This window comes from Gobio gobio, assembly GCF_949357685.1.
Source record: "Gobio gobio genome assembly, chromosome: 7".
NCBI lineage: Eukaryota > Metazoa > Chordata > Actinopteri > Cypriniformes > Gobionidae > Gobio > Gobio gobio.
The window spans coordinates 10754544-10768474 of NC_137103.1; the positions used below are offsets into that span (position 1 = coordinate 10754544).

The following is a 13931-nucleotide window of genomic DNA, read 5'->3' on the forward strand; positions in this document are numbered from 1 at the left end:
GCATGAGAACAGAATCTCCTGATCAAAACAGCCGAAGAAGCAGGAACGTGCGCTATCATAAGCAGATGCATATGTAAAATAACGCGATCATCAACATTAAACAGCATATAAATCACAACTGCCTAATGTTATTGAATGAACTGTCAACCCAGGGCGAGTTACAGGACTGTGAAGCTTTGGGGTGTTGATGGACTCGATCTACAACATCTGTGTTTTGTTCATCGTTCGGCCGTAACGTTAGTCCTTTACAAAAACGTGATTCTCATCTTTATGCTCAAAATGTTGCTTTTTCATGAAACTTGCAACATTCAAGTGTTGATTAAAAAAAAAGATGTATGAAGCTGGAATAAAACAGTGGGTCTGTTGTTCTTTCTTTTGATATATTGCATGTTTAGATATTCTGTGGGCCATGAAACTTGTGAAAATGACCATAAATGCTGGCGGTGACTGGAAATTTCATGTTTACGTTCATTTAAAAGACCTAACTGACTATGTTTACGATGATACTCAACAAGACAGTCATTTTGATATAATTTTGTGTGAATATTCGCGCGCTGTGAGACGCGTGGCCGTATGTGTGTTGTTGCTGCGCTTCGCGAGTATCAAACTGAGAGACACTTTCTCGTCTATGAGCGCTTGAATATTTAAATTGGCAAGGCTTAAAAATGCGCAAATGATCAGTTTCCGTGAAGATGCAGCTCTGGCCCGAGTGTCTTTCACGCTGGCACTGAACCATCAGGCAATTCTTATTGTCGACCTTAGCCTAATGACAAATAATTTTTGTCATTCATTCAGGGGGGGCGGGGGGTCGTTTTGGGAGGGCGGGCCGCACTGGAATAGGGGAAACACTGGAAACTGGATCTTGGGTATTGTGGGTGGGTGGTTGTAGTGAAGTAGGGATGATGTGTAGAGACCAATCGGATACTGTTTTACAGCTGGAGCGCTCTTGGATTGGTTATTTATTATAATTTATTATTATATTTATCACAATAATAATTATATTGTGGGTGGGTGGTTATAGTGAAGTAGGGATGATGTGTAGAGACCAATCGGACACTGTTTTATGGCTGGAGCACGCTTGGATTGGTTATTTATTATCGACAATTAATTGATTTGTCGATTTAATCGTTAGCATCCCTAGTTTGGAACAACACGAGGGTGAGTAAATAATGACAGAATTTTCACTTTTGTGCGTTACCTTTAACCTGTACCAATTCTGCTGTCCCCGCAGGTCCAAGGAGTTCAGAACCTCCAGAACCTTCAGCTCCAGACAGCTCCAACTCAGCAGATTACTCTTGCCCCGGTGCAAACGCTGTCTCTGGGCCAGGGCGGTACACAAGTCAGCCTGACCTCAGGACAGATGCCTAACCTGCAGTCAGTGACGGTCAACACTGTGGGCCAGGGAGGCATTCAGTTCCAGCAGTCCGAGGACACAGACAGCACTGGAGGTACAGCAGCTGGTGCTTCAGGAAGGCTGATGAGAATGTCTGCCGGAAGCCTTTTCCTTAGGACAGGGGTTCCCAATCCTGGTCCTGGAGTACCCTTTTAAACGCTGCTGAATTTTGATGTCTACCTTTTCTGACACTCATTCAAGATCTTGGAGTCTTTACTAACGAGTTAATGAGTTGAAGCAGGTGTGTTTGATTAGGGAGTCGTCAAAAAGGTGCTGAGGCTCCAACAGGACCAGGTTTGGGAACCACTGATTTAGGGGGAAAACACGGTAGATAGATGCAGGGCCTTATGAAATCCCTATTCTTTTCTAAATTCAGTTTTTTGCTATTGTCTGGATTTTGTTTTAATGGTTTAATTATCCTATATGATTATTAAGATTTTTCTGAAATTAATAAAACTTAATTTAATAAGGTTTTAACATTTTAACAATAATAGTGTCTTATGAAACTTTTTCTTTTTTAGAAATTCTGCGTCTGTATTAAATCAATTAAGTCATACAACAGTTTTATTAATCTTTTTAAATAATAATTTAAAGTGTTGCACAACTGAGGTTTACTGATAAATTAAAATTTTGATATTTTGTGGTATTCCTCAAATGTTTAAATGTTGTTATGACTTTATGAAGTACATTTTACTGTACAATAGTAATATATTTCGGTCATGTTTTCTTTAAGCTTTATGTTGGTGTCGTAGTGAGTTTCTGTGTGTATCTGACAATAGCTTTATCAAATGAAGTGGTAAAATGCTTGTGGAATTCATATAGAGCTGCACGATTAATCGTTAAAAGATCATGATCTCGATTCAAATACTCACGTGATCTCATTCCTAAATGACAACAATTTTCCTTTGACAAAGCATTCAAATCTGTTCGTGCTACTGAGCGAGCAGTTGTCATGTCAATTAAAATGATCACAGAAGAACTGGGATAAAACTTTCTAGCTCAGATATAAACACTGATGTCTACGAAAGCAATCAACGTAGTAGGGCTGGACCAGAATATTCGAATCCCCCTCGAAACGGATCTCATTCACGCTTGCATATGTTTATACTATAATATCTGGCGAAATACAATACTCTTTTTTTTTTACAATTGTCTTATAGCCTAGCCGTTTTTAATAGGATGGACAGTTGAATAGGAACCCGACCTCATTATACTTAAAGTCCCAGTGAACCGGAAGTTGCAACTGATTTTATTTCAGTGCTATGACGTATTTCCAAGCGAAACGGAATATTGAATAGAGGGCAGGTTTTCACTTCAGCGCTCCTCCTCTCCATCTCAGGCTCATAGTGGACTAATGGTTGGAGGGGAGTGGTTAAGGATATTCAAACCCAAGCCGGCGCATAGTCGTCATCGGAAAGGGAACGCCATTCAAGACCGGAAGTTACTTTTCAGATTTTGATTAAAGATTACCACGGCAAACAATTTTTTTAATGTGTATTAACTTGCACGGATTAATTGTACACCCTAAGACCTGTAATGTGGGCTAACAAAGTAAATAAGATCGATTTTGATTTCATGAGGACTTGAATAAATATATTTGCTGCTTCTTAGCCTAAGTGTTCACTGAGCTTGCAATTTGGGTTAAGCTACGTTGTTTGACATTCTGGAAAATATAATAATAGAATCAAAATGTATTAGCCTTGTTACCTGTTAGGGATGTGAAGGCGAGAACATTTTCCCTCACCGCCACATTACAGTGCTTGTGCACGGAGCGGAGGTGAACGAATGACAGTGCGGCCGTGACCATTTTACTTTCGGTTTAGAATTGGCACTATTCGGGGGCGGATTGCTTGAATGGTGAGATTATTCTTAATGAAAAACAACAACAAAACAGTACAATGACAAACTCCCTTAAATAGGTGTTTTTACATTTCGCTTTGAAACGAAATCTTCCATGATCATCTTGTCAGTCAGCTCCTCGCTCTTGTGATGAATGAGATCTGACTCCTGCTGCTGATGTGCTGAGACTCTCGTTCGGGTCACGCAGCACGTTCAGTTTTTAATTGTAGTTAATTTGTTTTCTAACTGAACTAACATTTTTACTACTATAATATATCAAACCGACGGTGGGGGCGGTGCCGCGGTGGGCAAGTGATGTAACCGGTGTTATGCCTGAACACGGAAGCACCGACTATAACAGCAAGCCTATTACCCGTTATTATTATCAATCTAAATGAATCTACTGCGAAATATAGGAGCTTGTTACTGGGACGTAATAGACCGGTGTGTTTTGTATCACTAGTGCAGTGTTTGTTCTCTGAGCATATGCCCTGCCCGCGTGAGGCGCGCCAATGAAAATCTCGAGATTCCTGCCTTTATTATGGTGCGTTCACACCGGACGCGATTCGCGTGAGGGATTTACATGTTAAGTCAATGCAGAGACGCGAAATGGCATTCTGCGGCGCGATTTGTGCGAATGAGGCGGCGAGATTCGCGCGATTGTGGCGGCGAGATTCGCGCGATTGAGGTGGCGCGTAAGGACTGGGAATCGCGCAAATCGCTCAAGTTGAAAAATCGGAACTTTGGCGGATATTTCGCGCCGCGTTAACCAATCAGGAGCTTGCTCTAGTATTGACAACAATGAGGAGAAAATCTGTATATTAATATCTGGTTCAGACAATATGATTATCACTGTGATAACATTAAATGACATGAAACACAACACAGTCTCTTTTTGTTAAATGCAAGTTTATGTATGATCAATAATACAAAGGTATAAGTAAAAGGTATAATAAGCTATACATGAAATAAAGCAAACAATTCAGTCAAACATTCAAAGTCAGTGCTAGTCGGCTAACGTTACAATTGCAACGTACAGTTATAGCCTAAAAATATAAAGTAATGAAACTTCTCTTTGCCTTCAGTCTAAACGATTTGCCAGGGAACAAATTATAGATCCATGAGACCAAAGATCGGCCGTTACAAGACGAATTATAGCTCGAGACATCAGAGCCAGCGGCAGACGGCAGAAGGACTGGCCGAGGAAAGGCTGCTCTCGCCGAGGTTAACGAGAGCTGAGCGCCGCTGTCCGCTGGAGCTCACAACTCCGAAAACGCCGGATAAAATGTTCAAATAAGCACTCTTTATATAAATAAACCACATATTTGAGCTTTAAACAACTACATTATCGACTGAAAAAGTCTTAAAACTAAGTTTTTGTCACACATTAACAGTAGATTTTAACAAAAAAAAAGACATGTAAACAGAGCCCATGTCAGCCATTTCTCAACGAGACGGGCCGCTGGCAGAAGCCCCGCCCATGACGCGAATTTGTGTCTGTTGTGCCGTGAATGTCACGCGCGATTCGCGCAAATTTCACGCACGATTGAAGCGAGTAAACTCAAAATGTTCAAGCGTCCACCTTCGCGCGAATCGCGTCCGGTGTGAGAGAGAAGAATATGTTCAGCCCCCTCCCTCCGAAGCTTCGAAACTCAAAAAATGGTATTTGGACCAGTCCTACAAAATAGAGCAAATCACCTTTTGAAAGTAGCATGGCGCTTCAAATAAGGATTATATCATCCTTTGATTGTACATATTTACGCCACTCATTGAATCATTTAATTCAACTTTTAAATAGACTGCAGAAATTGATATTTTGCCAGAACCTCTAGTAACTTGCATGTTATTTTATTTAGGACTAGTTGTGTGTGGGAGAATCGTGATCTCGATTTGAAAAAAAAAAAAAATTAGCGATTCTCAAATTATCCAAAATCGTGCAGCTCTAACGGATTGTCCTCGTATAGTGAGACAGCAGACGCTGAATCACCTCGAGCGTCACGCGTACATCAGTATGTGTGTAGTAGACCAAACTGCGGCGCTCATTCACACACGCAGAACGAGCATGTTTATATATATCCGTGGTTTTATATTCATACTTGTTCATAATGCAGTTGTATTCATTGTAAACCCCTACTTTTGATTTATTCTTCAAATGTTTGCCAAATTCTCTGACATTGCAGGTCGTACTGTAAATTCTGTGATCCCGTAGTGTGTAAATTATGACATTACAGAGGGAAGATGTGTTTAGCGGTAATAATGCAGTGCTGTTAGTGTAACGCTGATCATACTATACTCTATAGATATTCAGATTAAGGAGGAGCCTGATTCGGAGGAGTGGCCTCTGGACAGTAGCTCTACGCTGAATGCCAATGACCTCTCTCACCTTCGTGTTCGTTTAGTGGAGGAGGAGATGGAGGGATTGAACCAGGAGGGCAAACGTCTGCGCAGGGTCGCATGCACCTGCCCCAACTGCAAAGAGGGAGGTGGGAGGTAAGACCACAGTGCTGAAAGCACATTTCCTCCTAGCAGCTCGTTTTGTTTTGAGACGCAGTGCAATTTATATTCATGTGTAATACAGACACCCTGCGGTGTGTGTTTGACTACATGCCTTCATTACTCGATGTGTGCAATATATTTCCATTCTGACTGTACATTTCTAATTATATGTTGTAGGGGATCTAACATGGGCAAGAAGAAACAGCATGTGTGCCATATAGCTGGCTGCGGGAAGGTATACGGGAAGACGTCGCACTTGCGAGCTCACCTGCGCTGGCACTCAGGAGAGAGACCCTTTGTCTGCACCTGGATGTTTTGTGGGAAGAGGTTCACGCGCAGTGATGAATTACAGCGACACAGGAGAACGCACACTGGTACTCTTCCTCTCTCTCTCTTACACTCACACACAAGTTTCTCACCTAACTCGGTTCTAAAACCGAGTGAGCTGCCTAGGAGGCTAATGTCTTAAGGAAAAGACACACCAAACCGACGCCACAGAACTAACACTGATGAATGCCGACTGTGTTGCCGCCTCTCGTCGGGGGAAAAAAGCTGCACTTGAACACACCACGAGAACTAAAGCCGACTGTCAACTAGCATGCACCTTCTGCGCCTGCGTGTAAATGAGACAACTGTCTATTTCTGCAGATATATTTGTCTATTCGTCATTCAAAAAGGGAAACCGGCGCTGCATGTAGTGATGCACCGATCATGATTTTACATGGCCGATTCCGATACCAATTTTTTTCAATAAAACTGGCCGATTGTGATACCGATTTCCGATTGTTTTTATTTTTTTTTTGATTTTTTTATTTTTTTACACAATAAAAGAACGAAAGTATACATGAACAAGATGTTAATTTGGTATTTAACAGGCTAAATTGGCTTTTGGCTAATGAAAACAAGTCCGCAATCTGAAATTAACTAGAAATTAAATTGGAAATTAAAAGGGTGAAAGGTGAAATTAAAGGCAACAACTGCATATTCTGCAATCCAAACAAAGATGTTACTTAAATCAGCATTTGTTTTTAAATTCAGTGTAAAGAAAAAAAAGTCTTTACCAGTGAAATTAAATAAAACCAAAGTATATAATTGTTCCAAAATGTTAAATCAAATAACTTTTAGTGCAACGGAAAAAACTAAGATGCTACAGCAAGTGCTTTTTAAATCAAATTAAGTCAATGTAATTTTAAGGTAAAATAAAAATTATCATCCTTTACAGAACTGATAGTATTTCATTTCAAAAGTGCATGCATGTTCTTCTTTAGGCTACAAAAAGAAGTAATTCGGATTTGTCACAAGTTAGTCTGTTTCGTTCTCATCCGATCCAACACGTGAGAAGCTGAGCTGAACAAACGCTCACTATCTACGCTTGTGCAGGCGCGGAGAGAGGTAAGCTCGCGCAACTTCAGCTCGCGCAGGAAAGCGGCTCTTTATTCCCTTCAGCGTATCTCGTCTCTTCCCTCAGTTCTCCAGTTTCCGTTTGTAACACACAAGTGACATGTGACATGTTCGTGTTCGCGAATGATTGCAATATCGGCGTATGTGCACGCGGGTGCACTTCCGGAAAAATCGGCAGAAAAATACAAAGAAAACTGGTTCCAATTTTTGGCCGGTCAACCGGTGCATCCCTAGCTGCATGTACACAAACCGCAAACAAAGCATTGCGTGCGGATAACCACTCCGCTCATGTTAAAGAAACATGCCACTATTTTTGAAAATAGGCAAAGTTTCCTACTCCCTAGAGTTAAACAGTTGAGTTTTACCGTTTTTGAATCCATTCAGCCGATATCCGGGTCTGGTGGTAGCACTTTTAGCATAGCTTAGCATAGATCATTGAATCTGATTAGACCGTTAGCATCTCGCTCAAAAATTATGTTTCAATATTTTTCCTATTTAAAACTCGACTCTTCTGTAGTTACATCGTGTACTAAGACCGACGGAAAATGAAAGTATAGTTCCTAGCCATATCAGAGCCAATCAGAGTTCTCTCTCTCACCGACGGGCCAACGCCGATTCTACATGTTGAATGTCTCGCCAACTAAAGCCAACGGTGCGGAACACACCGGAAAAACTACGTCGGCTTGGTGTATCTCTGGCTTAAAGCAACATCCTGACCTGTGTAGTCTCATTAGTGACTGATTTGGAGTTTGATGTTGGCATAACACTGCTACAGTGCAGTTGAAAATGTATGGCAAACATATATACACATAAAAGACAATATTCTGTTATAACACTTTCAATATTAAACATTTTTCCCAACTTTCTTCAAACATCTCCTGTAAAAAAAGTCTATAAATAATGAATGTTCCAGCCTAGAGTGACAAACCTACAATGCGAGTAGCACAGCAGGTTTTTTTAGCATCCTCTAATTCATAATTGAGTGCTGCCAACAGACATACACTAGTTTTTTTGAAAGCATTGATCCCACTTTATATTGTGTCTCTTTAACTACTATGTAGTAACATTAAATTAATAATTTGATTCAATGCCACTATTGTGTAAATGTTTTATTTTACGTTTACTTTTTTTTTTTTTTAAGGCAGCGGCTATTTGCACTGTGAAAAAAGCAACTAGATTGTATTTACACAAAGTGTTATGTAAAAATGGCAGTATTTTCTTTGCAGTAAGTGTGAATAGTTACATGCTATTTAAACTTATAAATAGTGGCAGATAGTATTTACACCTCAGTGTTGTTGTACATTAAAACAGAATGCAATAATAACATGGAGTGTAAATGATTATATTTATTAAAATTATTAAATGGATGCTGCCTTATTGGGACAATAAAGCCCGTCCTAACCCTAGGCACTTTATTATTAAACAAACATTAGGTACTTTATTTCCACACTTCGAATATTTTCTTCATTTTTAAAGGATTAGTTCACTTTTAAATAAACTTTTGCTGATAATTTACTCACCCCCATGTCAGTGGGCGGAGTTAGTGTAAATAGCCTCTGCCAACAAGACGGGCTATTTGCATTTAGTGTAAATAGACACTCCGTTAAACAATACCTGCAACTACATCTATAATTACACTATTGACCTTCACTTACCTGTTAACCCATCCTAACCTTACCCGTATCAACCTCGATAACAGCACAAATGTTTTACAATACAGTATGAACATGATAAGTACATTGAACCTAATCAATAATGTAAAATGACCAAAGAATTTCATATTTTTATTATTAGAATGATTTCTGAAGGATAATGTGACACTGAAGCCTGAAAAGTCAGCTTTGATCACAGGAATAAATTACATTTTGATTGATGTTTTACAATATTACTATGTAATGTTTTTGATCAAATACATGCAGCCTTGCTAAGCATAAGAGACTTTTTCAAAAACATAAAAACCATTAAAGGGTTAGTTCACCCAAAAATGAAAATTCTGTCATTAATTACTTACCCTCATGTCGTTGGACACCCGTAAGACCTCCGTTCATCTTCGGAACAGAAATGAAGATATTTTAGTTGTAATCTGATGGCTCTGAAAGGCCTCCTTTGGCACAATGGCACGGTTCACTCTCAAGACCCTTAAAAGGCACTAAAGACGTCGTTACAAAGTCCATCTCACTACAGTGGTTCTACAATAACTTTATGAATCGGCGAGAATAGTTTTTGTGCGCAAAAAACCCTAAATAACAACTTATATAGTGATGACGATTTCAAAACACGGCCTCATGAAGCTTCGAAGCGTTAGGAATCAGTGAGTCGAATCAGCAGTTTGAATCGCCAAATTTCAGCAGTTCGCGATCCGAATCATGATTCGACTCACTGATTCATAACGCTTCGAAGCTTCATGAGGCCGCGTTTTGAAATATGTAAGTCGTTATTTAGGGGGTTTTTTGCGCACAAAAACTAATGTCGCCGATTCATAAAGTTATTTTAGAACCACTGTAGTGAGATGGACTTTGTAACGACGTCTTTAGTGCCTTTTAAGGGTCTTGAGAGTGAACCGTGCCATTGAGCCAATGGAGGCCTTTCAGAGCCATCAGATTTCAACTAAGTAAGGGTAAGTAATTAATGACAGAATTTTCATTTTTGGGTGAACTAACCCTTTAAAGAAACAGTTCATGCTTGAATTTTAGGGTATCCTGTGTCTTTACAGTGCATTTTAGGATTGGTTCCTTTGCAATGGATGCATATAATGCTGCCTTTAGAACTGGGCTAACATGGTATATTTTTAAGAGAAATGCATAAATGAGCTTTTTAAGTAGGCTTCATGTAGGGAGCTCACCAGGTTTTTTAACCGCTCTTCTTTTTCTCATTTCTGTATCATTCGTTCTTTCGCCGTTATCAGGAGAGAAGAAGTTTGTGTGTTCAGAGTGTTCGAAGAGATTCATGCGCAGCGATCACCTGGCCAAGCACATAAAGACGCATCAGAACAAGAAGGGAGGGGGCGGAGCCGTGGTGGCCAGCGTGGGCGGGGCCATGTCCTCGGACAGCATCATCACGGCGGGCGGGACCACACTCATCCTCACCAACATCCAGCCCGGCACCATGCAGGGCCTCGCCACCGTCAATGCTACCGTCAACACCTCTAACTCACAGGACCAGCTCAGCACAGCCGAGATTCCTCTGCAGTTGGTCTCCGTGTCCGCCGGGGACGCGGCCGAGTGACGGCCCGTGAAGAGTCTCGCAGGAGGAACATTCGAAAGGTCCCGCCTCTTCCTGTACGACTTCACGTCCTCTTCTCCCGCAACCCCAGACTTCATTTCGACTACATCGATTCCACGCTCACGCATATACCTTGCTTTTATACCTTTACATATTTACCCTCCTTTGCGTAAATATGTACATTTACGTGAATGCATATATACACACACATATATATATATTTTACAAATATAGAATTATTGGGGGATTTGTTCATCTTTTTATGGGGGAAGCATTATTTCTTGTTTTCACATACAACACTGAAATGCCTTATATTGTATTATAAGCTGTCGTGTACAAAGGCCGAGTCGTTCATGGGTGTCCAGCATCTGTTTCAGTGTGTACTTGTTGGAATGGGTGTAATCGTGTTGTATAAAGAATGCAGTGCTGGTGACAAACGGGTGGCTGGGATGTTAAAGGAACAGTTTAGCCAAAAGTGAAAATTCAAACATTATTTCTTCCCCCCACCCCCCCCCCCATTGTGTCATGCTTTTGTAGACTCTTTACACACAACAACAGTTAAAGGGACAGTTCGCCTGAAAATGAACATTCGGTCATCATTTACTCCGTTTCTTTCTTCTGCTGAATATTGCTAATCAAATTCAATAGTAGGAAAAAAATGCTCGATGCTCAACATTCTGTAAAATATCTTCTTTTGCATTAAACAGGAGAAAGAAACTCATAAAGGTTTGGAAGGACATGAGGGTGAGTAAATGATGACAGATTTTCATTTTTGGGTGAACTTTCCCTTAAAAGGGTTAGTTCACCCAAAAATGAAAATCCTGTCATTAATTCCTCACACTCATGCCGTTCACACCCATAAGACCTTCGTTCATCTTCACTACACAAATGAAGAAATTTCTGATGAAATCCGAGAGCTCTCACTCCACAGACAGCAGTTTAATAACACCTTCAAGACCCAGAAAGGAAGTAAAGACAGCGTTAAAATAGTCATGTGACTCCAGTGGTTCAACCTTAATGTTATGAAGCGACGAGAATACTTTTTGTGCGCCCAAAACGACTTTATTCAACAATCTCTTCTCGTCTGTGCCAGTCTCTGACGTAGTAAATACAGTGAATTGTTGAATAAGGTTGTTATTTTTGGGTATTTTGTCGCTTTGTAACATTAAGGTTGAACCACTGGAGTCACATGACTATTTTAACGCTGTCTTTACTTCCTTTCTGGGTCTTGAAGGTGTTATTAAACGGCTGTCTATGGAGGGAGAGCTCTCGGATTTCATCAGAAATATCTTCATTTGTGTGTCGTGAAGATGAACGAAGGTCTTACGGGTGTGAACGACACGAGTGTGAGGAATTAATGACACAAATAAAATTTTTGCGTGAACTAACCCTTAAAGCTCCAGAAGGGACTCGAGCACTTTATTCAGAACAGTCTGAAATCATATTGTGTGAGAAATGGACCAAGAGTTAAGCTGTTGGGTGCAAATCTGGTCTGCCGCATCTTGTTTACCACTCGCCCCATGACTGTGTGTGAGAAGCTGATGTCGGTGACGTTGACTCTGCGTTTTCGGATGTAGTCGTGAGCTTTTGGCTGGATGGGAAGTTACAAATCCGTTCCGGAAGATCGGGAATGTCACGTCATAGGCCTGAAGTGGGGGGAGCAAGTAATGGCCGAATTTCCATTTGTGGCCGAGCCCTTTCTTTCTTTCATTGTAATTCTAGGTCGTAAGTGATATTCGTGGTGTAAGTTCTCCGTACCAGGAGGAAGATGTAAAACAAAAGAAGCCTGCCATTTTGCTGTTGGGAGTCATGAAGGTGTCCAATAGTGTCTTTTACATGTCTCTGATGCTCCTCATGATTTATTTTATGTGCTTTTATTTTGTGTAGGTAAACCCAGGCCCAACGAACGGGGGCAAATATGAAACAATCATGTAATTAAAAGCATTTTATGTACCATAATTCTCAAACCTCTTGGAGTCGATCCGATCTTTTCAATATGAATTTGTTGCGAATGAAGTCTTTTTGAGCAAAAAGATATTTATATACATTGTAATCTGGATTTGTGGTGTCCACAACTGCTTTTCTAAGGAAAGAAAAACTCCCTTCGGCTTTACTTTTTTAAAGGACTGGACTGTAATCAGCATCAAGAATCGTTTGTATGAAATGAATCGGTTTGTAGTTTGCCAAACTGAATTCGCACTCTTTGATAAAATGGAGAGAAAAACTGTTCATTTTTGTCTGATGGTTTGCAGCATTAATGTGTTTCAGGACCAAAAGAGCCGCTCCGATCCGAGTGTGTGGCGTCGCTCGTGTTAACCCATGTTAAACAACCCAAAGCTTTGTGGGACAATATCCCGATGAAGGTTCACCGAGGTTATGGCATAGGTTTTGATCTCCCTCTGTAGCCGAGAGTCTCCTTTATTCAGAGGGAGGGAAGCTTATGAGTTTGTTTTAACACACTGCAGGTCATCAGTCGGGACGCACTCATTTGCTGTCAGTCCATGTACAAGTATGGCTTTGTTTCCTTTCCACGTGGTACTGTACAATTATTCTCAGCTTCTGTTTTTATTCCTTCAGCTAATCATGACTGTCTCTTTATCTATCGATTCTTCTGAGTACCATTGCCAATTTTTTAGTTATGTGTGTTGGGGAATTTTAAACCTCCCGTAGCCAACAGAATTGTCCACGCGAGTTTGATTGAGAAGGTCCAGCGGGGTTAATGGCGGATAATGAAACACTATTTTGTTTTCTGAGTTGATAAGGGTTCTGTCACAGTGATCCGGAATGGCATTTTTTTTTTAGTCTTTTAGTTTGTGAAGTCTAATTTGATTTTTGTTCATTATAAATAGCATCTTAACATGTCACTTTTATTATTATTTTTTATTTGGTCATTTTTCCAAGAAAGCTTCGGACTATTGTACAATGCCCACTTTTGAGGGCAGCTGTTTATTTCACACTAAAATGACTAAACATACCCCTGTGCTTGTCAGTCGTCTTATTCTCACAGAACACTGATGCACGCACTTACAGTACAGAATGTTAAATGCTTAGTTGACCAATACAATCCAAAACTCTTCAAAATTGCATACTGTTCAAAAGTTTTGGGGCAGTAAGAGTGAAGGTTGTTTTTGTTGATTTGAACATTTTTATCCAGCCGGGACAGTAAAGACGTTCCTGGTTAACATAAATGCTGTTCTTTTACTTTGTGTTCATCAAAGAATCCTGAAAATGTATCCGTTTCCACAGAAATAAGCAACATTGATCATTAGAAATGTTTCTTGATCATCAAATCATCATATGTAACCCCGGACCACAAAACCAGTCGGTCCATTTTTTGAAATTGAGATTTATACATGATCTTAAAGCTGAATAAATAAGCTTTCCATTGATGTATGGTTTGTTAGGATAAGATATATTGGGAAAATCACTTTTAAAGTTGCGCAAATGAAGTCCTTAGCAATGCATATTACTACAAATGATATTTATGGTAGGAAATTTACCAAATATCTTCATGGAACATGATCTTTACTTAACCCATTTGTGCCCACATTTTTCTGTAAGATTTCATGCATATAGTCAT

General features: G+C 40.1%; 1 protein-coding gene across 2 annotated transcripts in view; it reads left to right on the forward strand.

Moving 5' to 3' along the window:
* sp3a (sp3a transcription factor) overlaps window positions 1-13318 on the forward strand; it is a 34935-nt gene extending 21617 nt beyond the window's left edge. The window contains exons 5-8 of one of the 2 annotated variants that reach the window (XM_079822022.1): window positions 1232-1448; window positions 5533-5722; window positions 5906-6102; window positions 10035-13318. In XM_079822022.1, the coding sequence (XP_079678148.1) occupies window positions 1232-1448; window positions 5533-5722; window positions 5906-6102; window positions 10035-10354 (924 nt within the window). In that variant the 3' untranslated portion in view covers window positions 10355-13318. The remainder of the gene's footprint in view (window positions 1-1231; window positions 1449-5532; window positions 5723-5905; window positions 6103-10034) is intronic. The other variant, XM_079822023.1, reaches the window with a different exon arrangement.
* The last annotated feature ends 613 nt before the right edge of the window (window positions 13319-13931 follow it).